At 33.9% G+C, this 25,896-nt stretch overlaps 3 protein-coding genes across 4 annotated transcripts; all 3 read right to left on the bottom strand.

The window, feature by feature from the left end:
• Positions 1 to 5,873: 5,873 nt before the first annotated feature.
• Positions 5,874 to 9,675, bottom strand: LOC102580688 (protein QUIRKY-like). Its single transcript, XM_006362177.2, has 2 exons — positions 9,392 to 9,675; positions 5,874 to 8,619 (listed from the first exon to the last, which is right to left on the bottom strand). The coding sequence occupies exon 2, from the start codon at positions 8,462 to 8,464 to the stop codon at positions 6,143 to 6,145; it is 2,322 nt and encodes a 773-aa protein (XP_006362239.1). The 5' UTR covers positions 8,465 to 8,619; positions 9,392 to 9,675; the 3' UTR covers positions 5,874 to 6,142.
• A 1,553-nt stretch (positions 9,676 to 11,228) lies between these two features.
• On the bottom strand, positions 11,229 to 15,216 carry LOC102580146 (outer envelope pore protein 16-3, chloroplastic/mitochondrial). 2 transcript variants are annotated; one of them, XM_006362176.2, is made up of 3 exons: positions 15,134 to 15,216; positions 12,358 to 12,700; positions 11,229 to 11,642 (listed from the first exon to the last, which is right to left on the bottom strand). In XM_006362176.2, exons 2-3 carry the CDS (start codon positions 12,689 to 12,691, stop codon positions 11,497 to 11,499), a joined length of 480 nt encoding a protein of 159 aa, XP_006362238.1. In that variant the 5' UTR covers positions 12,692 to 12,700; positions 15,134 to 15,216; the 3' UTR covers positions 11,229 to 11,496. The 2 variants fall into 2 exon arrangements, with proteins under 2 accessions (XP_006362238.1, XP_006362237.1); XM_006362175.2 differs by having other exon boundaries at positions 12,358 to 12,705; positions 15,134 to 15,199.
• Positions 15,217 to 15,893: 677 nt separating this feature from the next.
• On the bottom strand, positions 15,894 to 21,584 carry LOC102579824 (squamosa promoter-binding-like protein 9). The gene is made up of 3 exons (XM_006362174.2): positions 20,613 to 21,584; positions 16,888 to 17,027; positions 15,894 to 16,774 (listed from the first exon to the last, which is right to left on the bottom strand). Exons 1-3 carry the CDS (start codon positions 20,975 to 20,977, stop codon positions 16,161 to 16,163), a joined length of 1,119 nt encoding a protein of 372 aa, XP_006362236.1. The 5' UTR covers positions 20,978 to 21,584; the 3' UTR covers positions 15,894 to 16,160.
• Between the last annotated feature and the right edge of the window lie 4,312 nt (positions 21,585 to 25,896).

Genomic DNA, 25,896 nt, shown 5'->3' with positions numbered 1-25,896 from the left:
AAATTCATTCAAGAGAGAAGGGTAATTTTGAAGGGAAAAAAATTAAATACATCTTTGAGCTTTAAAAAATGTCAAATTCATTTATTTTAAACAAAGGAAGATTAAATTGTAACATTAATTACAATACAGTGAATTATACAAACATAGCATATCACCTGTGTCAGTTTGAAACCTAACAAAGTTGTATAAAATATTGGAAGGTATAGAAATTAAAAAAAAATATATCTTATTTCTGAAGACAACAGATACAACCGTTGACCAAATATTAATTTAAGAAATTACAAGAGGTTTAAACTATAGTAACAATTTTAAATTAGGTGGCACATATGCGTACGTAGCTCTTTTTAGACAAGAGGGTATATATATCGCATTTAAATACGATAAATTTAATTTATGAAAATATAATTCATTCAAATTTAAATGGATTATATTAATTCACCATTATTAGCTTAATTCATTTCAATTTATCAAAAAAATGAATATACTAACCCGCATCCAAATAATTACTTCACTACAAGAAATATGATTTTTTTGTGACATTGATCCGTTTTCTTCAAATTCACTTTTTATTGCTATTTTCAAAATATAATCAAGTATAATGGACATATTATATTTTTTTCATTAGAATTATTCGTTTGTCCCACACTTAATATATGCTTGAAAAAGTAGCAGTAATTAAGTTAATTGATTATTTAACTTTTTACTGAGGGAACGACTATCATTTTTATAATCCCCTTCCTTATGTATAATAAAATAAATAAAATTGACACTTGAAATGTATAATAACATAATTAGATACAATGTATCTCTGATCAATTATTTGATTCAAAATATTTTCTTCTCATTAGTATGCACTAATCTTTCTATCACAAGCTACCATTTATTTAATTTATTTATTTTTCTTTGTCAATCCATCATTGAGCCTCTTGTCAACCAATTAAAAAAAGTATATTATATTTTCTTTTTCTTAGACTTTTTGAGTCTTTCTTGTTAATGAATGTCAATAGAAAAAGAGCTAGCATCCTCATAGGAGTTATAAATATGACAGTCAGAAGGTTAGGAACTTTCTGGGAGATGTTGGATTTTTTATTTGGTTTGGGCCTATGTTCGATATTCATATTATTAGAATTTCATATTATTGATGGCAATATTGACTTTTTATATGGTCTTAAACTGTTCTTTTCTTATAAGTTACTTGAAATTAAATTAAGTCTAAGAATTATTTTTTTAATTATGATATCCGAGTCATATTCGTTCAAATTCATTAATTGTTTTTTATGTTGAACCTCATCTTATATTTGTTCGATGTCTGATCTTGGGAGGAGAGGGGTAGTTAGAGTCCCACAATTTTGTGGGACGAAAACATGAACTATTTATATAATCCTAAATAATTTTCCCCTCCCAAACTTATTTTGATGTTAAGTTAGGCCGAACATCTAAAAAAAATTATTTGATTGTAAATTATTTACGAAAAATAGAAAGACTTCATTCAATAATTCCACTATGTTTCTTTTCTTTCTCTTTCCTTTTTTTATATTGTTCAGAATATTGTATATTCTTAAGATAAATACTTGCACGCAGAGATTTTTGTCTCAAATTAATTATGTAAACTTATTATAACTAAGTGATGTAGTGTGGTGAGAATATATATTAACGAATCATGATTAAATGATGAAAATTTATGTAAAATACATATTATGTTTAATTTATTTATATAAAATATTAAATGCAAATAATTTTTTACCCTATATTTAATTAGTTCTATGATAAATCATTTAGAGTTGTTATAATAAGAAGAAAGAATTCATGAGCATTAAGTGGGAAAGAAGATGAGAAAAAAATTCACAAATGGGATATGAAAAAAATAAAGATACGAAAAATTATTTATGATAGATTTACGACTCGAGAAAATTAAATAACAAATTCCATTAATAGAAAATTTCCAAGTTCCCATGTTAAGGTCTATCCATTATTTTGTTCATAAAAAGGCAAAAATCTGTTATGCTAAACGACTTGAGACTTTAAAGAAGGGGGTTGGGAACTTGCTTGAAGGCATGGAGAACTAACATATATTTAAAAAAACTTCAAAGATAAACTTAATAAATAAAGTCAAATAAATAATTAAACCAAACCATATAATATTTGTTGCTTTCACCTCATATTATAAGATTTTACAATATCTTATTAATTAAAAAAGACATTTGGACTATAAGAGTATTAATCTTAATTACCATTTGTATTTCTTTTGAATATTTCACCTAATTAACATTTCACTAGCTTAATTAAGACAGTAAGGGTGAATTCAGAAGATTTTTTTTTTCAAAAAACAGTAATACACGCTTCTTTTACCTAATAAAATATCAATATATTGAACAAATTCAGTTTGTCGATCGAAATGACAAATACGATCAAACATCTTTATAATAATATCGTTAATTGTCTAAATATTTTTTACCGTTTATTATAGAAAAATAATGTTATAAAGAGCCTATAATATAACATAGCATGAAAAATCAATTTAAAAATATTTAATCATTATAGTTCATTGTTATAATAAAAAAAAAGTCCGGTAGTAGTTGGGACATAAAATAAATCCTTAAGTTTAAGGGAGAGAAGAGAAAAGTTTTAAGTCATATATGTAGGTGTGTTTGTAATGAATTTTTCTAGTTTTCCCATTATCGGTTAGTTCTTACGTATCGAATACAAGAAAATAAGAATATCACTTGTTTTCAAGAAAAATATTTTCCAATATGGACCAAGTAAATCCTTTATGTATTTGGGGCCGGTCTCATATCGGGAATGGAGCTAGTAGACCATATGCAGATTCAATCGAACTCAGTAGATTACTTAAACAATATATTTATGTTATTAAATTCATTAAATATGTACGTATATCAAATTTAGAACTCGATTATTATCACTTATAAAATTCAGAACCTATAAAATTGAAATCTTATCTTCGCGTCTGCCTTAGATGGACCAAGTAACCAACATAGACCTTATTAGTATTTCTAACAAACTATTTCCTACTCTCTCTCCAAACAACAACATTAATCTAGTCCAAATCTACAATGGGGTCAATGAATGTGCCCTCTTTTTCTGCTTTCTAAAAATAGAAAATTGTTGATAACTTTTTAAAGTAGGTTTTATTTCTGTCTGAAATTGTTTCTATTTGCCTTGACTTAGTATTCTCACTTACTGTCTTCCAAATTTACATTCAAGTCATGTGCAATTTTTCCTTCTGATTATTCAAAGGAAATTTCTTTTGTTTGTTGGGGCACAAAAATGGAATATCAAGAACGCGGAGACGAATTCAAAATTTTGAAGTTATGAATTTTAGATTTTAGCAAACGTGATTTATGAGATTTGAAATAAATTATTTATACATATTTAATAAATTTATTCATATAAATATAAAATTTTGATCAAAATTATTGAATTCTATCGAATTAATAGCTAGAACTCTAGCCCCGTCCATGCAAGAGGCATAACTCTTGAAAAGAATAGAGGTGACCCCTATTTAAAACAAATGAGGCAAAGGCTAAGATTAATGTTGTAATTATATCTTCAGTCAAATCTTTTTATAAAGGAATCATTTATTCGAATATTTGATGATTAGAGAATCTATAATATAACATAACACATAAAAATAATGTTTGTTTTTTAAAAAAAAATTCTCATCCGGTGTTTGATATACATTTTATGGTTTGACTAGTTCAAATTTATGTTGAAAAGTCTTACTTTAGAAGGTAAAGCGTTTTCTATTAAAAGTGACTTCATATGTAATGCTTGAACCTGAACCGCTAATTAAGAATGAAAAGTATTTACTATACCACCAAAAGTTGCGGTGATGAATTCTCTACAATAATTTGAGCAAATCATACTCTATCTTCTTAACAATGTTTAATTTTTAAGAGACATTTATTAACGCCTTTATTAAATGTGAGTAGTATAGTTGTAATATTCCTAACATAACACTTATTTTGAGACGGACTAAGTAATTAAAGTGTCTACTTTAAAACTGCAGGTTGATGAGTCGTGGTGGCTGTGTTAGGACAATTTGGAACAAACAAACACTGTCTAAATATGGCTTCAAGACAAATGATGAATTGTTCTTGATTTTTGCTGCTAAGTCCTTGTTACGTTTCACATTGAACCTTCTGCTCCAATTATTTAATATCTTCTTCTTCTTTTTTCCTTTTTGTTTGTGTCACAACTCACAACAATCATGTGATTCCATCATAAATTTTTTTGGTTTTGATACAACATCGTAGCTAGGTCGGGGTGTTCACAGTTTGATTTGAATCGATTTTTTATTAAAATCAAAACCAAACTAATTTAATCGATTCATTGATTTTGATTTGTTTGTTTGATTTTTAATCGTATATAAATATACTCTTTCCTTTTTATACTGTTGTTATTTATTGTTGATATTAAACAAAATAAAGCGGAGAAAAAAATTAGGATTAATTACAGAAATCCCACCTTTTAGTTTACTTATTACCATTATCCCCTATAAGTTTTACAAATCTCCAAAATCCCTCATTTTCACGCATCAGATTAGTGTATCTCGCGCATCAGATTAGTGTATCATGTATAAAATGTAATGTATCTTACTTAACGATTAATGTATCTCGCGCATCAAAGTAATGTATCAGTGCTTATATTATTGTATCCGTTTGAGGGATTTCTGTAATTATAAACTTTTAAGGGATAAATTGTAATTTTGCCTTAAAAGTATGTGATTTCTGTAATTTGCCCAAAAAATTATTAGGTAAATGTAATGTCATGTTAAAATATACTTAGATCAAGTCAAATATATTTAACTATGCAATGTGTTAATTAGAATTAGAGGCTTCCAATATGAATGCATCGAGGATATGATAACTTTGTATAAGCTAAAGATTCTTAATTTGATATTAGGTTTAGATCAATTTGATATTTAATCCATTTGATTTAATATTCACTATGAAAATCGATATTTAACCAAATCATGAACACCCTAATTCTAACGATTCGTTAAGATTTTGACCAACAAATCCTAACGATCATCATAATTTGCTATTAAAGCAAGTGTTGCTCCATTAAAAAGTTGTGTTTGAATCTAAATGAGGCTAAAATTTAAATGGTGACACCACAGATCCTATTTGTGCAAATTATCCGAATATATCAGATAGAAGGCCCAATCAATTTTAACTCGAGCACAGAAAGAAAATCTGCAAGTAATTAGGGCCAATAAGCCCACTTATTAGTGTCTATTGGCCCAAAGCAAAAGAAGCCCATTGTTACTTTACACAGCTTTATTAAAGTGAAAACAAACAGAAAATAGAAAAAAAGAGTAAAAAAAAAAAGTCGGTCATTTACTTCTTTTTTTGGAAATATTTTGTTTTGTGGTCCCTTGTATATTTTTCTACCTCTTCTGACATAATCTTTTGCTTTTTCATAAAGTATTCTTTGTTGGACTAAATCAGCTCAAACATATATTGTCCGCTAGCTTAATATCATGTAAATTTATCTTAAGGTGGATTAAATTTGTACAATTTTATTTTAAAAGATCTCACATTACTAGAAGTAACATTACACCTTATACGTAACTCTTTTTTTTTCATTATAGCTATTAATATGAAACTTTATTAGATGTAATAATGATCATAGGTTCGAGCGTGTGATGTGTGAATTAGATTCATGTCCATCAAAAAATGATAGAGGGATGGGGCCATTATCAACCAAAAAAATGGTAGAGGGATGGAGCCATTATCAACCGAATTTCTTATCGCGCCCACAAGCCTCATGATTTTTGGTTTATCCAAGAAAACCCAAGTTTTGTATATCAATATACAACTACATTATGTCAACAAAAAAAAACACCCAAATTGAATAGGGAATACTTTTGAATTGAGCATTGGGGCTTGTTCAAAATAAAATAACTTGCAAGCTACATGATTACATACATAGATTTGCAACAGCAGCCAAATTTTTTGAAAAACATAGAACAAATAGAAAGCAAACTCACTAGACCTAACAGTTTCACCAGGATCTTATGCAAAATACTAGGAGAGCCCCACAATTTCTACATCATTTTCGACGATTCAATGGAAAAAACATAAGGTAGGATAGAGATGATAGTTGTTGAAGGCATGGCTCATAGCATGCAGTCTGTTCTAGCAGGCAACCTTCTGAAGAAGTTAAGCGGCACAGATGGAAGCTTGTAGCGGAACCTTGGATGTCTTAATACATAAAATCCTGTCAAGAGACCTACGGCTTGGAATGGAGTGACATAGAGAACAACAGCAGCAGCCAAGCAGAAAATCACGAACAATGCTGTTGCTCTAGGGTCCCTCCAGCTCAGCAAAGACTGCAGCCTCTCTCCTTGAGTAGCCAAGTCGCCAACCACGGTCTGAATCCTCCCTGCAATACTTCTTATGCGGTCATACCTCATCCTGATAATATCAGGAGAACGTGAAGTAGGGAAAGTATCAAATTCCTCATCCAGCTCATCGGGATGAGCAGTATCAGCACAAGAAAGTCGAGTATCCATGTGAGGAGGATGTCTTGGCCTCCATCTATAGTACCAAATTCCGATCAAGAAGAGGTAGAGGAAAATGGTAGGTAGAATAAGCTCTGGATAAAGAACCAGTATCAAGAACAGGATATGGATCAGAACAGTCGTAATGGGATTTTTCCAATTGCATATTTGATCAAACCATTTTCCGACAGATATTACCACACCTAAAACACCCATAATCCTGAAAAAGTTTGCCTTGCTTCTCCTCATGCTCCACATATGAGAAGTAACATCCAACATATACTCTACTATCTCTTTCCTCAAAGGTGGCTCAGCACGACTCAGCCTCAAGGAGACAATCTGAGTGGCTTGGTGCCTCAAGTTGTCCAGCTGAGTAACAGTTAACGGATGAAGATAGTGCATTTTAGGTAACAATGGCTGTGAGTACATATGCATCATATTCACCAATGACGAGCAAGTAAATCTCACAGCCAAATGAATTTCACCCATCTTCTTCACCCCAGTAGGATGCAAGACCAGCAGTGGGTATGAATGTGTGTAAACACGATCAGTTTCAAGAGTCGAAAGACGGATCCTGACCTTTCCAATCCTTGAGTCCCTTGCCCCTCCAGATTTATCTCCTCCTTGCAGATGGCAATTATCAAATACACCAATAGTTATAACAGTGCAAGGATCAAATACTTCCCAGGTGTATTGCTCGTTCCATCTGGGAGCAAAGCTATCTATAATTGTCCTTGTCCGCACCCACTTCTGCCCATACTTTGCTACACAATAGGCATCTGTCGTTGCCCGCCCATCCTTCGTTTTCATTGGTGACAGGCCCTGAGCGCTCAGAACACCTACTTCAAGAACACCGATGCTAGATTTCCACAGCTGTTTTGCAGTTGGCCTAAGATCACTACTGTAATGGGTTGACTCATCCAGAACATGGTAGCCTCCTTCCAAACATACTCTCATGTGAATCCGGCTAGCAAACTTGATTTCCTTCTTTTCTCCCTCAACAATAACATGCTTCTCAAGATTAAACCACCTCGTGTTCACAGGTCTATGGTCCAACCTCCTATCCACATACTGCAAAGGAATAGCACACCTCCCAAGGACTTCATCCTTGTTTGGTGCAACTCTATCTTCCACACTCAAAATCAATGGCTCCTCAAATGGTTCCGCTGCTACAAACATCAGATCCTCATTCCACAAGGGATTGATAGTCTTGCTCATGGAAACTCTGGTCCTCAATGCTTGATTTCCAAGGATAGCCTTGACATACACTTCTGGAAACCTGCTTTTGTCATTTGGAATCAAGTCTTGAGCCTCGATCACGTTAACTCTTAGGTACCACAATTTTGGCGAGAGGTACACCTTAGACCTTATATTTGCAAGGCCATCAGCCCCACTAACAGCTGCAGCATCTGAATGCCAAGCTTCAGGAAAGGCTTCATCAGCTTGATTTCCCATCCAAACAGCCAACATCAACTCTCCTTTGACTTTGTTACCATTCCTCTCCTCCAATCTATACCACTGTGGAGCGAGAGGACTGTCTGGAGGAACCCTTTTTGGGATATCATTCAAATCAAACAGAACACGACCCACAAAGTCATCCTTAACAAAATCCTTATCTTTCACAGTCACTTCAAGTACAGAAGCCTGAATCCTATCTTTTGAGAAAGCAAACACCTGACTCCACTCAGGATTAGACTTCTTCTCAAAATGACGAGTCGTACCCTTATAATTCCCAAGCTTAACCTCAACATACGGATCAAGACTACCTGTAACATCTTTCGCAGGTAAATCCTTAGCTTTCACAACCCGGACATAAAGATACTGCATTTGCTCAACAAGGTCATATGTGCTAGTGAGCTTATCACCAGTGATCTTCCCTCCACCAAGGTGGGGTTTGGTCTCCTTGAGTGAGAAATCTTCTTGATGGGGCCTCTGCATTTTTGAGGTTGATGCAACAACACTTGACACAAAATCTTTGTCAAAAGCACAAAACCCCTCTAGTTCTCCACCAGAATGTGACCCAGTGATCAACAGAAGGAAGACCTCAGCACAGACAACCAGTTACCAGCAAAGAAAACTCCCGAACTATGTTACTGCACCAAAAATATTGAACCCAAACAGAGTGTTAAGCAGATGTATCCAAAAAGATGAGATAGCAAAATCTAGAGAATGTCGACTAGTAGATCTTTGTCACATGAATAACTTAAAGAGTTAAAAGTGGGGAAAAGAACCACTTGAATGACAATCAGAATAATGACAAAAACATTCACAGCCAGATCTGAATGCTTCAAACATTCATAACATAAAAAAAAAATCAGTTCTTTTTCCATACAAAACAATAACAACATATCCATTGTAATTCCACAAGTGGGGTCTAGGGAGGGTAATGTACCTTACCCTCATCTCGAGGAGGTAGAAAGACTGTTTCCAAAACATCCTCAGCTCAGGTGCAGCAAATCAAATCAAAGTAGTTATAAAAGTAGGGAAAAGCAACAACATCAAAATAGCGGAACAATGTGATATCCGAAGCACAATAAACAATAGAAGATAACATATATCAAAAACACAAAACTAAACTTATAGAGCAGCAAAAAAAGTAAGCAATCTTTAATCAATGCTATGACAAACTGTATACAAGAACTACTCTTACCCACATAAAGAGAAAGTTAACAAAAGCAAAAGCAAAACAAAACTAGTCATTTGAAAGCCAAAAATCTAACCACATTGTGCTCAACAGACACCAACAACTAACACCATCCTAGCATTCAAAACACACAGAACCCAAAAAGCATGAAAAAAGGAAATCAATTTTTTTCTATAAAATTACATCAAAAACAAAAACCCATAAAGAAAAAGTGAATGTACCTTGAGGTTTCATAGAATCTGAAGAGGAAAGATTGGATTTTTACTGGTAAGGTTATCAAGAATGGAGTTAAGGAGGAAAAAAAAAAGCAAAAGGGGTTTGGGGTTTTGCTCTTTCTTGAACCAAAGTGTAGTAGAAATGGTGTAGTGAGCAAAAATCAAAAGTGAAAAAGGCAACAAAGTACACAACACAAGAAAGAAAGAAGAAAACAGTGAAGAGGGTATAAGAGAGCTCTGTGTTCTTTGTCTGATTCCAATGGGGTGGGGTAGGGTAGGGTAGGGGGCTGGGGGGTGGAGTGAATCTGCTGAGATTTTCTCACTTTGTGTGTGTGAATATTTGTGTTTCTGTCTCTCTATTTATTTTTTAAAAAAATATTACTGCCTCCGTTCCATTTTATGTGTCACTTTTGATTTAGAACGTGTGTCAGAAAAAATGATCTAAAATAATCCTTAAAGAATATGGTTAAAAATCATTTTATTAAAGTTAAATAGTTTCAAATTATAATAAGATATTTTTTTTAAACGAACTAAAAAGAAAAGAATGTCACGTAAAATGGGATGGAGGGGTATTATTTTTCCAATTTTTCATTGAATTCTCTTTATTTGGGTACCTATTGGTCTTGTGTTTGCTTGACCAGAGGAACCGGGTCGCGCGTGCGATGAGTATGTCTGGACTTCACACGTGCCAATCCCATAGTGATTAAGTATTTATTCGCATCGAATTATTTTTTATATAAGAAAATAATTTAGTCTTAATAATTAAAAATTAAAGTAACAATGTGTATATCTATGATATATATTTTGTAGTCATTGTATATAAATGCGAAGAAATTTTAATGTTTTACAAGAAGGTAACTTTAGTAATTGGATTAATTATTATTTTCCTAATTCATTATTTATCGAAGATATCATAGATTCTAAAGAAATAGTTATATGTATCACAAAATTTATGCAAGTTTTCTATTTAATTCAAGCTAATTATTGTGTTGTCTTTTTTTCTTTCTTATTTGAATAATTTATCGAATAAATAAATATAAACTTTCTTCTTTCATTCTTCTTGTTTTTTTTTCAAATTTTATGTCACGAGAAATGTAAAATGTATAATTGTAATAGCGTTAAACTCGAGACATTTATGATTATGATGCAAGAATGAGATTCGATAATGTCTGGCACATAGTCTAGTGTCACGTTTATCCTACTATCTCTGATTCATTTCAGTTATCATGTTTTTTTTACAAATTTGATTTTCAAGTTAAAAAGATCAGAAGAGTAATAATTACTTTTTTGAAATCCTCACCTTGCTCCAAAAATGATTCACATTATTTTTCAAGAAACCTCTCAACAATTATTACTCATTTTAACAAAATTAAAGGTAATATAATGAAAGAAGTTTTACAATTATTGTAATTATGGGATACCTTAGACAATAGGAGGGAGTATCAATTTAGCATTTTTTGGTGGCTTGTCCTTTTAAGGTGGAGAGGAACTATGGAGCTGATGAGCCCGTGAAAGCAAGAACATTACCAAGAAAAAAATGTATCAAAAATAAACAAAAGAAATAGTTTAATCCATTGTCACTACAATAAATATTGCTCAAACTCTCAAAAATGGCATTGCATGATGTGACAAGTAGATTGATCAGAGTAAACAACAATGTCGAATGAGGGAGTACGAGAAGATGTCAGCAGTCTCTTCTATGAGATAACAGTCGCACATTAAATATTCCACTACCAAAGGTTCACTTGCAGGCAAATCTAATTTTCCCAATACAGCAAAACAAAACGTACATTGTGCTTCAACAAGGTTAAGGTCAGACTTCATTTTGCAAACCACAATTGTCTAGTAAATCATCACATTTCTTAATCAGAAATAGAGAAGCCAAAGAGCGTTGTAATATCGAACAACACATGACACATGAATATATATGGTCAGGTATTCATACTCAATCAAAAATCACATGAGATGCTAGAAAATAGAGTACATAGCATGCTTATTTGCATCATCCTTTCAGGTTACAGCAAAAAGAGAACAGAATAAAACAAGAAGGTGCAGTCACATCATTCATAGTGAGCTTTCACCGAGTCACATTAATTCTGTCCAACTACCAATCATTCAGCAACAACTCTTTTCTTTGTAGTGTAAGGATAGTACTCCTTGCCATTGTCAGTTCTTGTGGTCGCGCCTAGTCCATCAATTATACCAGAAGTAACTGCAAGTGCAGCTCCAGCAGAGAGAGCAGTTGGAATACTCCTTCCTACAAGGGTAACAGTCAAATCAGTTTGGTACCACAGTAACATTGGGTTGGTTTGTTACCAGAGGCAAGGGTATAGAACACCGTCAATGAATGTTGTACTTAATCTGCATAATTGCCTTTTGCAACTCATGAGATTGTACACTCACTAAAATTCTTAACTTTTGGTTCATGAAAAGTTCATTCTGCGCAGGGAAATCTATTAATCTGCTCTCAAATACCTGTAGTATCGGTTGAGTCAAGGGGTTACTGCTCTCTGTAGCAAGAGTGGCATAACTATTCTGTGACAGGTCCTAAAAAAGACTCACCCCTGTTTCTTTCGTGAACTAAATGAAATGCCATGCAAAATGGTTGTGGTGATGTTTAAGAAATCTTTGCCCATACAGCACATACAAATCCTACGTAAATCGGATTAATGGGAAAGATAATCTACGATTTATTGTTTGTGAAGTTAAAAATCTTAATAGGCATATCTAAAATAGAGATGATGAAGGAATTGAAATCAACCAAAACCTTCACTGCAAACCAAGAACACCAGGGCAGGAAATGATAAGAATTAAATAGATGCACCCATCACAATGCCAATTAAATACCAGCACTATAAATAGGCACTACGCTGGATGTGAACTAAGAACAAACCCTTTTTTGTTATAAGAAATCAGTCCACAAACACTTTCTCTGTTGAAAGGATGTTGTTGTGTGGAGAGGAGGGGATTACCTTTGTAACCCAGCACAGAAGCACCAGCAACGAATCCACCCACTGCTCCATTAATAAAATCTCTTTTCACCCTATAGTTCTGCACCAGCTGTTCTACCCCTATATAGACTCCACCAATAGCAGCAAAGGTAAGCCCGTGGTTTCCCATCATTTTCAATGTCCGGATCAAACCAGGAAGAGCAACATTTCTCTCAACACGGGGTACATCATGCCAAGTGGCAATAATGGCACCCCAAAGAGTACCAGCAACTAGACCTGAGGTTGCACCTTTCAGTGTTTTCATCCCTGGTGAATCCTCCTCTTCATAATACCTTAGCTCTGCAGCCTCATCCATGATTTTACACTATCCTTACCAAAACACCAGCAAAAAATGTGAAAACAAGATATGCTTGAACTAATAACCAGATACCAAAGGCAAGAGACGGTGAGAAATAGTGTGTCGCAAACATAAATATTTGAAGCAAGAAAAACATCTTAGTCCATAAGAAGTAAATGATGAGAAAACAATGATCACATAAATTTAGTTCGGCCATGACCCTATATGCTTACCCAATCCCATACATAAAAGACTTCATAAGATTGTGTCTGCGTGTAGGTCCATAACTACTCATTCTGCCTTCTAATACTGCCTCAGTTTTACTTACCCACTACTTGAATCTGAAAGTTCTCCATATGAACAATTCAAGAAGATGCAAAACAGAACTACTTAACAGCATTGTTGTTCAGACTCTTTAACAATATTGCCTTGGTGCATGTTGGATCCTCCAAAAGAAGTGCATATTTGGAGGATCCGGTAAGGGTGTGGCACCTGCCACTATATTTTTGGAGAGACATACATTAATAGTATATGGAACTAATCTTACAGCTTTTTTCTTGTGATTAACAGATATCTTTGCAATAAGTGTTTGCATTCATTTTAAATATTAATCATTCTCAAAAAAAAAAGACTTGGATGTAATGTAATACACTATTCAAACATACTTCTAATAGTCTCTAACCAAATCAAGTAGGTTCAACAAAAATGTAAGAAGCAGAAGAAGTTTGTGAAAAAAAAAATGTGAGCTTCACATTCAGAAAACCATCAGAAGTCTAAGTAAGGCTAGACAATTGACCTTCCCTCATATAATTACACCTTGTGCTTAAAACTCAACTGAACATTTGATTTTTCCAAGACACACGTTATCAATTGGTCACCAAGTTACGAAATATGCCACTAACCACGTGTGATGTACATAGAAATGTGTGAAGGTTAGAGATGAGCAAAAGAATATGAAAACAACCTATAAGTACATGTTCAAGCAAAGGCAGTGCCTCTCTTATCCTCAAATTGTAACACAATTCAGACATGACAGAGAGTTATCATTTATCGCATCTGGTTACATGAAATTCCATTTTAAAAACATTTATCTAAGCAGAGAAAATGAATGAACACATTTTTTCTTTTAAATGCATAATCTCAACTAAAGGATACCCTATCTGTTACATAGGAATCTTAAAGACAAATAAGGGTTGTATCTAATCTAAATCACCACATCCAAAAATAAAACCCACATTAGTTCCTTTCAGGAGCACATCCTTAGATGCTATATTAATCCCAAACTAGTTGGAATAGGCCATACAAATCCTTTGTATTCATTTCGCTCCAATAGGGTTCATTTTATTCCAATACTAAATACTCTCGTCTTTTATGGAAAATTAGGGTACTTACCCCTACAGCTCGAGGTTCTCTAAAACTCTCATAGGTCATTTGGTTGGGAACAAGTTATCCCAGGATAACTGGATAACTTATCACACCATGTATATGGGATAACTTATCCCATCACTATGGTATAAATGGTGGGATAAGTTATCCCAAACATGGCAACCAAACAAGACACAAATTTTTTTTTTTTATCCCATCACTGTTTTCTTATCCCATGACTATTTATTTTTATCCCTCACACCAAACGACCCCTCATTGTATTCGTTTCGCTCTAATTGGGCACCCACTGTATGCATTTCGCTCTAGTCAGGCCCATTTTATTCCAATACTAAATAATTTATCTCTACTCCTTTTTTTAGACTGCTTTGTCATGCTCTCTATACTATTTTGTCATAGCTTCTCCACTTCGTCATTTCTTTTTCGACCTGCTTTGCATCGCTTTTCCTTGAGCCGAGGTTCTATCAAAAACAATCTCTCTACCCCCAAGGTAGGGGTTGCATACGATCTACCATCCCCAGACCCCACTCATGGGATTACACTAAGTATATTGTTGTTGTACTAAATAATTTGTCTTTAAAGGAAAATTAGTGGTACCCTCCTAAAGCTCCAGCTTCTTTAAAGCTCACACTTATGAATTACACCTACACCAATATACAAGTTTTTTGTGACCATAACAAAAGGGCTATTAGCAAGCAATGGACCTAATATAGCAACAAATCAGCCTTAATATTAACAAGTCAATATCATCCACATGCTCTTCCATTCTCTAGCTCCTCAAACAATGCTAAAAGTAAACGGAAAACAATTGCCAATTAAAATTAACTGAAAAAACTGCGATCCATTACACAGACTTGACCACAATCCATATAACAAAAATGAAGCTCATATTCCATTCAACTAACAAAACTCTTACCATTTCTATGAACCCTAAAATCGGATTACATTACTAAATTTCTCGGGAAAAAAAAAACAAAAAATATAGAATTAAATACAAATAATTCACATGCACTTAATTACAACAAAATCAACCATATGATTTGTATAGATAGAGAGAGTTAAGCTCAGAGAACTCACCAAGCTGGAAATGGCACTGATCTGTTTCGCGATTTTTGTGAAGAGAGAAGGAAGCGAAGAAGATGGCTTGTGCAATATGGGTAATATATTGATCCAATGGATCATTATTGAGATTTCGGCCCAATAAACAATACACGTAAAACATTTTCTAATGGGCTTTATAGGCCCATTGTTTTTTTGCAAATCTAACCCATTTTGGATTAGTAGAAATAGCATCCACTCACCACTTGTCGCTTTTTCGTCTCGTCTTTGAGATAGTCAAAGTCATGAAGTTTTAGCTTATGTTTGGCTATAACTTTAAAGTTGGAAAATTTGAATTTTTGAAGTTGTATTTAAACATACATTTTATTTGAAATTGAAGTTTTGTAAAAGCTAGTATGATTAAACTTCATGGTCAAATGCTAGCTTAATTGTAAAATGAAAGCGGCTATGTGTGAATTTTACCTGTTGAATTATTTGCATCATATTCCCTTTTTAGGCCACTTTTTAAATTATATGTCCATATATTTCTCTACGTCTATATTCTTCGCACCTTCGCATTTTTTCGCATAACCCTTCCCCACAAAGTGTGATGGGATGGACGGAATTCCTCCACCCTTAATCAAGAGTGTCGGATTTCAAGTCTTAGGAAATGGGGAGCGTTTCCCCCTATAATGGGTCCCATACAGTACAAATTCGGATTAGTCAAGCCAATGTGCACACATACAGGATGACTAAAACAAAAAGTGCAGAAATGAAAAATTAGCAAGAGGCATGACTATGGCATCATAATGAAGCATATTTATTGATAAATGTTCAAACTTCATTTAACCCCTTGAATATCATTTAGCAAGAGGAAAAAACCGAAGCAAGTCATCAAAAAGTTCAAGAAGAAAACGATAGGCATCTGGGGTCTAGCCCAACAGAAATGCACAGTAGTTGGCATAATAGTAAAGGTCATTTGTCAACAGACAGCCTTTTAAGATATCAAACTAGATAATGAACAAAATAGTCTTACAATCGTGATCATAAACGAAGGAGAGGACAATCAAAGAGTCCAGTGCACATTCTGAACAGAAGGATGATAACCCTTGGACTGGTCCAGTTCCATGTATTGTCGTCCATCACCATGCTGAGCCATCCCAAGCTCGCCACAGTATGGATTATCAGAAGCTTGTAACATTTGACCCAAACCGAGATCAGGAGGCATCTCATGTGAACTGCTGCTAGCTTCATTTCCTTTAAAACTCAATGAAGGGCTTGAGAAGTGATTGGTAGGTGCACCATGAGAACCTGAAGGTTGAATGGTGTGTACCCCATCAATGTGAACTTGGCTGTTAACCCCAAGACTTGGGGATCGATTCCTTGATCCCCAGGACCGATTTGACAGAAGAGAGAGAGCACCACTTGAATCTGAGACTCCAGGAAAATAGTCTCCAGAAGGAACACTAGGATAACTGGTCCTGGTAGCTGAACCTTGCAAAACAAGCTCACTGGCAGCATTTTCAGAGTTATTCAGCCAAGGACGTTGAAGGAACTTTCCTGATGATTGATGATCCCATCCTTGTTCAGATGCTCGAGTATTTGGCCATGAACTATCATTGACATTTTGGTGTGAGCTGAAGTCGACCAGAAAGCTTCCGGATCTGCTGCTATTATTTTCTACAAGTTCAAACCAGAATAATGAAAGTCAGCCTTAAGTTCTTTCTTAGTAAGAGCTTAAATTTTATAGTATTAACGCAAACAAAGAGAAAGTGAGAGGAATGCTATCAAACCAAATATTGATGAAGAAAGATTCCCATAGTGTGTAGAGAAAAGAGATCCAGATGGAGGCTTCCTACGACGCTCATTATGGCATGCCAGTCTCCTGCGGCAACTCCTTTTCCCCTGGTCGAATTCAGTTAATTGATGGAACCTGGAACCAAGTACCGAGCAGCTATTATCATGATTCATGAACAAAGGAAGCTATTGAAAAGCCACAAGTTATCTGAGAAGATGAGCTTGCTGACCTCAGATAAGACTTTTTCTTGATTTCAAATCTCTCATGACAAGTATTAAAATCTCATTCTAAAAAGTAGAAAAGCTTACTGAAACAAACACCCCCTTCATGGTAATACCTACCCGCCCCTGGTGTTTACATCAAATCAAGCAACTCAACCTTAGCAGTTACAAATTAAACTGAGAATACACGTTACTTTAACCATGGTTAAGTAATAAATGTCTGTATGAAAGACATCTTGCATTCAATGGTTTGGTGTAAATATCTGGCACAACTAAATTCACCCCCCAAAACTCATTCAGATAGGTATCATCTAAAACCACGATATCCTAAAATTGTGGAACATGGCTCTCGACAAAAACAAGTTTTTCTGCTGTCACAGTAGAAAGTCTACTTCAAAGTCGGCTTTTTCACATAGGCATGATGACAGATTATGAGGTTTCCACAACACAAGCTCTATGACTCCCACAAAATTGTCTCAGAATATACAAAGATGCATTTGTTTATAATCCTCTCGGTCAATCTTTTGTAATAAACAATATCAGATTAACTAGTAATGCTTGCTAGAGCAAGTACATTTGTATTAAGTTTAAACAAACACACATGAATTGTTTTTTCAGGTAAGAACAAGCATATAACATACATGGCGTCTTCGAGTATTGAAGGAAAACAAAAATGTATACACACATATATGTATGAGACTGACAGAAACACACAAGTATTGAGTTATTATCGGAGTAACACTAATGACTGTGCATAGCGCATACCTACTCAGAATTACCCAAATTTCAGATATTAGATTCCTTACGTGCTATCAAGAGCAAAATACTGACCGTATATGGGTTGATGGGATTTAGGAACTTTTAAACGTTTTACATCAAAAAGGTGCATAGCTCGGAAACTTCATGACTAATATCACTTCTTACTAAATTTCACCTAATAAGCATTGAGAGATATGCCTAATGCCTATAGTAGGGACCAAAATTTTGGTTTGAGACCATTGCCAATGGCAAATTAGTACCTTGACAGTTATAAAACACCATAGTTATATCTAACCATCATATATGCAAATTTCAGCGAACCATATAATTCTCACACCATCAATGCACCACAGATGGACTTTAGTACTTCTGTTATGGCAAAGAGGTCAAATTGCATGGATAGACATAGAAACATACTAATTTTTTTGACAGATAACATATAACATATTAATTTGGTGCCATTCTTGGTGGTTCTAATCTTTTTGTTGCTCAATGCATTTTATTCTAGTGTTTAGCTCAATACTTTGTTTAAGAAATCTTTAGCATGTGAATGAAGTTAACCAAATCAAAACCACGGATTTAATAATTTCTATTTCCTTAGTATAGTGGATATAATGTGCTTATAACAACCATAAAGACCAGAATAAGGATTTCAACATTAGCAAGCTGTTTTAAGTCACCAAGGAGAAAAACACAACTCTAGAATAGTACACAATATTCTTATCTAAAAAGCTAGTGAGGCATGACATAACAGAAACTAATATAGCAGTGAATCTGCTTCCTACAATATGCTGCCCTTTATTTTCTAGCAAAAAACAACTCAATAGGATAAATACAGATCTTGCGACAACAATTATCAACGTTTCTGTATAGATAGTAGTAAGACCCTGAAATTCCTGAGCACGTCTTGGATATGACTTGAAATGTTTTATAAACTTGAGATGATTAAGGGCTGAGTCAAAACACTATAGTGATGGTGGTTGACGAAGTCCATGGGGAATAAGAAAGATTAATACCTAAAAAGGACAAAAGATTCAAACGAATGAAACATGCCTTCAGGAGGTATCCATTCTATAATGATCCTTGAATCACAGTTTTCCTTCTTTTTTTTTTGAAAATGATATCACAGTTTTCCTTCTTTGATGTATAATTTTGCTAACAATGAAGTTGAAGCCAAGAAGTTAAGCAAAGTCACATAAAAATCAGAAATTGAGGAAACAGTATGCCTTTAGATTCAGTGAAAGCAAAAGCTTAAAGAGGATGAGGAACTTTTCACTTACTTGCCTCCACTAGAAAGGAAGGGAAGTTTCGGTCCTCATGCCAAATAAAAGTATCCCCATCCTTCCCAAAAACTAAAAGCAGGAAAAAGAGGGCAGATAAAGGTTGATTGGAAAGAAAGATAATACTTTCCTTTGCAGATTGTCTGCCACTTCAGTATACCTAACATGTCTAGAGAAGAGGGACATCACCCTTCTTTTCCAACTCAAACAGAATGCTCACATACCTCTGTTTCAATTTGTTTGTCTTACTTTCCTTTTTAGTCCATTAGAAAAGAATATCTCTTTCCTAATTTGGCAACTCTTTAATTCTAACTTCTTTCATGACAAGTTTAATACCACAAAATTAAAGGACTTCGGCTACATCCTACATAACTTTAGTTTAAGACCACACAATTCCAAAGTATTCTTTACTTTCTAAAACTCCATATCAAGTCCAAACCATACAAACAAATTGTAACGGAGAGAGTAAAACCTTTTGAAGTTGACAAATGTAATTAATTTGTTGATATGCACCAAATGACAAGGAGATACATGTTTCCTTAAGTTCTCGAACTATCTCCTCTTATTTGTTTCCTCTTCCTTTCCCTTGAATGTAAGAAAACAAACACATATTGCTTCTGCAAAGTCATCTAGATGAAGCAGAAAAGCGCCAAGAAAGCCTAAAATGATACTCGGACAATACTATAAGCAAGAAGCTGTCAACACAACATTCACAAAATCCATTGTCATATTTAAGCACAGTATCTCAAATTAATAACTTCCAAAATGTTGTTGTATTTAGGGGATAAGGAAAGACACCAGAATTAGCCAAAAACCACCTCTACTTTAACTAGCCTAGCCAACTAATTATAACCACTAAATCAGAACAATCATTTCACAAACCCACAACCGTCAACTCTCTCCACCAAACCAGTATATAAACAACTACAAGTACAAGAACCACTATTCCGTAAGTCAAAACATTAAAAAAACAAAATTGCCAACCCTTTATACTACAAGAGTGAAGGTAAAAAAAAAAAAAACCTAAAGTATCTGGATTAGTCGAGTTTCATATCTTAACTATAAGATGTGGATATTACTCCGCGGACTATTACCAACTACTTTGTAAAACCACACCCCAACTATCCATTGTTCCCTTTCATACCTAACAATGGTGATATTTCAGGTAGGAAAAGGGAAAAATTCATAGTTAAGGTGTGTTTTGATAGATAATTGGTGATAGTTTAGATAGAAAACTTGCAAACTTGCTGGTTCAGTTATGAAACTCGAAAAACTAGAATACTTTAGGATTTGTTTTATAGCATAACTTACTTTGAAAAGTGAGTTAATTATCCCCACCTGCTGTGCATACGTTGTATCTGCCTATTGACACAGCTATGTAGTATATATATAACTAGTTCATAAATACTTCTCTAAAAACAGTTGTCAGTATTATAGCAAATATGGAAAATTAAGCTGACCTGCTACACTGTTGGCAAAACCTCTGTTCAAGACCAGCAACAACAACAGTAGGAGACTTAGAGTGCATACCACAAACTTTATGCCTTGAATAGTAAGCCTTAGCATCACTCAGATCTGCCTGACAACCTTCAACTTGACACCTAGGTGGATGACCACCCTGCACCAACCCACCCCTCCCCCTCTTAGTCGTCGCCGGAGCCGGTGGCATGTTCCCATCTCCGGTCACCGGCGACGACCCACTTCCATTCTTGACCTGAACTCCAACACCCACATTTCCAAAGTAGATTTTCTTGCCAAACTTCAAACCATTCAAAGAATCAGATGAGCTTGAATTACCAGAAGAAGAAACTGAACCCAGTTCCATTATAGGTTCAAAATCATAATACAAACTGTACCCATATGAAGGAAAAAACAAGATATTTGTGAAAAAGATCAGTTTTTTTTTCTTTATTTGTATATTTTGGGGTTATCTCGATATGGGTATTGTTAAATTTTGTGCATTTTTGAGTATATAGAGGTAGTAAAGAAAGTAGGAGAAAGAAAGGGTAGTAGTGAGATTTTCATTTTTTGCTTTGTTTGTTTGGGGCATTGTGAAAAGTAGACACCTGACAATGGGCCATGATGCCAGCTTGGGAGGTTGTGCAGGTACCCCATTTGCTCTGAAGAGACTGTCAAATAATGGAGGTGAGAGCAGAGCAAAGAAAAGAAAGAAAGAAAGAGAGAAGAGAGAGCTTTTTGAGGAGTTCACAGCAGCTTTACAACTCTTGATGCTTTTTGGGGTCACTAACTCCCAACTGCCATGTTATAAAAACACACAATTTTCTAATCTTTGCTTCTTCATCTTCATTCTTCCTCACTTTGCACATCATTTTTCCATTCTGTGTTCGATATCTGGTTGAATAATTGATATCCCTTTTAAACTTATTTAAATTCAAAATCTTTAGTTAAGAGTACAAGATCTTGTTTGTCTAGTAACCTTTAATTGCCACACTTTTTAGTATTTTTCATGGCTAAAAATAATGAAACAAAAATGTGCAACAAAGTATGATACTCTTATTTGGTTTAAAAAATGATGAGGGTTGCAATTACTTTTATTCTTCTTTTCATGAACGTTGTTTTAAGGAGTCTAGAGTTTAATCTTGAATTTGATAGACTTTTGATTTAAATCAAGAATTTGATCTTGTGCATTATTTTTCTCCAAAGCTTTTTTGACTTTTCTTTCTACTTACATCATGTTGTTATGATATCTATTTTTGGTCCTATAGAAGCTCATCATTTATAGCGATAGAATAAAAACGTTTATGATAAAATTAAAAGTATTTATTATGATTTGATCATTTGAATTACAAATTTATACTCCCTCCGTTCACTATTAATTGTCATATTTTTTATTTTTAAAGTCAAACTATAAAAACTTTGACTAACATTTTAGGATATATTTTTTCATCATATTGATATGTAAAAAATTGCAATGTATAGTACTTTTCGTATAGTTTTTGAATATCTGAATTTTTTGTTTAAAAAATCAAATTAATGTAATCTAATTTAACTTTGAAAATAAATCAAATTGACTTTCGAAAAATGTAACATGACAAATAAAAGTGAACGGAGGGAATATGATAGGCTTTCTTCTGATTGATTAAAATAAGTCATTTGTTCCCCCTAATAGATGTAGAGGGAGCAAGACGTGATTACTCTATCATAGCAAATTGGTTTAACTTGACGTACCACATCACTCGACTTGCGTCATATTTGTAAGGACTACGTCATTATACTAGAGCCTGGACGTCACATATTTGATATTTAACACTTGCGACCTTTAAGATGGATTAATAGCCAACTCATACAATAAATTTTAGAGCTTCTAAATATTTTTAGTAGAAATTTGAATTAGTTTTTCACAACACATTGTACATATGAAATAAAATTGGGGCCCTTTGGCTTATCTTTCATTTATTATTATTATATTTCCATCTATCACCTTGCTATGACTTGATGGAAATGTTATTGATTGAATTTGTTTCATACTTTTGCCCAATCACTTCTCTCTCCAAAAAGATACTTTGCATTTTTAATCCCCAATTTTCCTTGTAATCCCAATTTTCCCTTAAAGTTTTGAGAGAGGAAAATGAATACCTTTTAACTTTTTTTTTAGTCCAATAATCATGTAGATTAATGCCTGACTTTTAATTTTTTTTTTAAATCATGTAGATTAACTCTCTTTTTTTCATTATTTTTTTTTAAAAAACTTTTAATAGGGGATTTTTTTAATCCTTTTTGTAATTTTTAAGATGAAGCTGATTGTTTATAAAAAAAAATTTCATCTTGAAATAAATACTCCCGATACTATATTAGTATTAGATATTTTTCTCAATACTAATTATCAATCTTGATATAACGCATGTCATGATTAGTAATTATTTACGAAATATGTCAATATCATATTATACCTCAAAACTATTTATGGTTGTCCAGCGTATCATATGGCCCCTTCCAATGACCCAATTGACGGTAAGTAAAAAAGTTGAAAATGGAGAAAAGCTATAAAATTATTTGCTACTGTTGTTGTATATCTTTTTAATAGACAAATTACCCTCAAATAGAGGGCAATAATGCAAATAAGTTGAACATAAAGTGGCATTTGCTTTGGGCAAAACTAACGGATATTTATGCATCAACTATTCAAGATTGAACCATTTGATTTGTATATTTATATTTTTCTTATAATTTAAAAATTAATGAAAAAAAAATTGAGGTAAAATCAACCAGTAGAAATTAAGGTTTAATCAAGTCGACCCTGTCCAAAAACAGAACCTTCCCTTTTCTTCAACCAATGGTTAGATCGATAGTTAAAATGAGACGGAGGAAATAGTAAATTTTAGAGATCTAACTTCGAAATTAACTTTGTAATAGAATCCTAGTTTTTTTTTTTTTTTTTTTGAAAAGAAAAGACAGGGAATAAGTCTTTTAGGGTACACCAAATCACAAGGCAGAAGCAAAAAAAAATCTGAGTAGTTGAAAAAGCATGTGTTTATATAGTAAAAACATACATATTGACTGTAGACTCATTCATAGTTTGAAGTGCTTTTATGGGAAATTGATGCTGTAAAACTGTGTACGTGTGTGTCTGGGTATCTGTGTGCATGCCTCCAAAGCACACACCAATTTTATTTTATTTTTTATAATCGTGATGTTTGAGTCAGTTTGAGTGCATCTCGATTAGTTTCACGGAGTACCTCTCATCTCCTATCAACAAGTATTAGGTGATTTTATCCACCAAGGCATTTACTTTACTATATGTTTCGTAGCAGCCGAAATATAGTGATATTCACATAGTTTCTTATTCTTTGATTTCTTTACTATATGTTACTATTTCTTGTATGTCAATTATCATATTATTGTTGTTACTATGTTGTGCTTTCCTTAGTACTATCTGTGTTCAAAACTGCTTTTATTTAAGCTAAAGATCTATCGAAAACTATATCTCTACTTCCACAATCCATCGAGTTTCGAAGCTAGAAACAACAGATTCCTGGATTATCAAAATAACAAAAAACAGCTAATCAAGTTTCAGAAATCTTACAGGAAGAGCAAACTGAATTAAGCAGTTACAATACTCAACTTAGTCCAGGATCTTTTCTGAAAGATAGGTAACTTAGCCCAAGTTCTTGATCATGCAACTCCTATCTTTTTTGGACGCAAAACGAGTAGAACAAAACCCCAATGTAATCCCACAAGTAGAGTCTAAGGAAGGTAGTGTACGCAACCTTACCCCTATCTTGTAGAGGTAGAGAGGTTGTTTCTGATAAAGCCTCGGCTCAAGGAAACCCCATATTCTAACAATTTTAGTTCCCATCTCTTTCGGATTTAGAATGAGGAGAACAGCTCTATAAGAACATCATCATAACCATGTGGCAAATCCTTTCCACCAACAAAACTAGTAAACTGAAGTAATACAAACAAGCCAAACTGGTCAAAATATCCCAAAAATTTCTGCTCAAGTAGCATATCGCGAATTACTTACAAAAAACACCTGATTGCTGCAGTAAATCACAACTAGTCCTCTAACTAGGACATTTGCAGAGACAGTAGCACTAAAAATTCAGCTCATGAAGCATTTTCTACAAATTCACCAAAAGAAATTGACAGTGTCATCTTAGTTTTCATGTAAAGTACCAACCAATTCACATCGTCTCTGATCCTGGCATTAAAATTCAGCTCAAGAAGCATTCTCTAGAGCTTTTGCCCTCAAATTGGCTACTTCCACTATACAACATCACAAAAATAAGAGCATCGTCTTTAGTTTTCCAGCAAAGGAGTAACTGCTGCACATCATCTCGGATGCAAGGATCAGAAAAGGAAGAGGCAAATACAAAGTGGACAAACTTCAGCTCAAGAAGCATTCTCTTGAGGTTTCACCCTCAAATAACTTTCTTCCACTTGCACAAATCACAAAAAGAAGACAATCACATCTTAGTTTTCAAGTAAAGTAGCAACTATTTTACGTTGTCACTGATGCAAGGGTCAGAAAAGGGAGAAACAAATACAAAGTAGATAAAAAGTTTTGGAGCTAATATGTGCTGTGTTTAGACTTGAGTTGGACCAAATTCATATTTTAGCTGAGCCATTTCCATCAACGGTCAGAAAGACTAGCTAGGGATCAACAGAACATCAGTTGTCCCAAGAGTATTTGTTCCTCGAAACAGATTTGTGGTTAACATATTTCAAGAAAAACTATGACCCCGCAAGTTGAAGTGCTTCAGTACAGAGGCTTTGACATGAGGTATGAATGAAAATTTAGATACTCACGAGTTGTATCTTACAAACAGAAGCTTGTTTCACCAGTGGAGGAACTGTTGTCAGACAATACATATATTAAGCAATAGAAAGTGCATCAAGATTGGATGAAGCAAAGCCATAGTATCAAGATTCAAGAGAAATAGCTTCCAGTTTTCATGTACGATAAAGTCAATGGGATTAAATATCAGTGAGAAAAGCAAAAGGTTTATGATACAAACTCAAGTTCCAATAAGCCCGTCCTCTTTGATTCTGCATATCAAAAAGTGGCCTTCTTCCAGCTTCACTCACCAGCTCAGCCATTGCTGCAGGAATTCTTTCTGGTCATTTGAAGTTCAGCTTCACTCACCAGCTCAGCCATTGCTACAGGAATTTTTTCTGGTCATTTGAAGTTATACACCAAGAGGCCTAGTCATGGTTGTTTAGTATATGCATACAAATGATAGATAAAGAACTTCTAAGTCTAACAAGCGAACCATACATTTC

The sequence above is a fragment of the Solanum tuberosum genome, unplaced genomic scaffold (assembly GCF_000226075.1).
Source record: "Solanum tuberosum cultivar DM 1-3 516 R44 unplaced genomic scaffold, SolTub_3.0 scf00379, whole genome shotgun sequence".
Classification (NCBI taxonomy): Eukaryota; Viridiplantae; Streptophyta; class Magnoliopsida; order Solanales; family Solanaceae; genus Solanum; species Solanum tuberosum.
The sequence above is the reverse complement of the archived record's forward strand: the minus strand, read 5'-3'. Positions and strand labels throughout refer to the sequence as shown.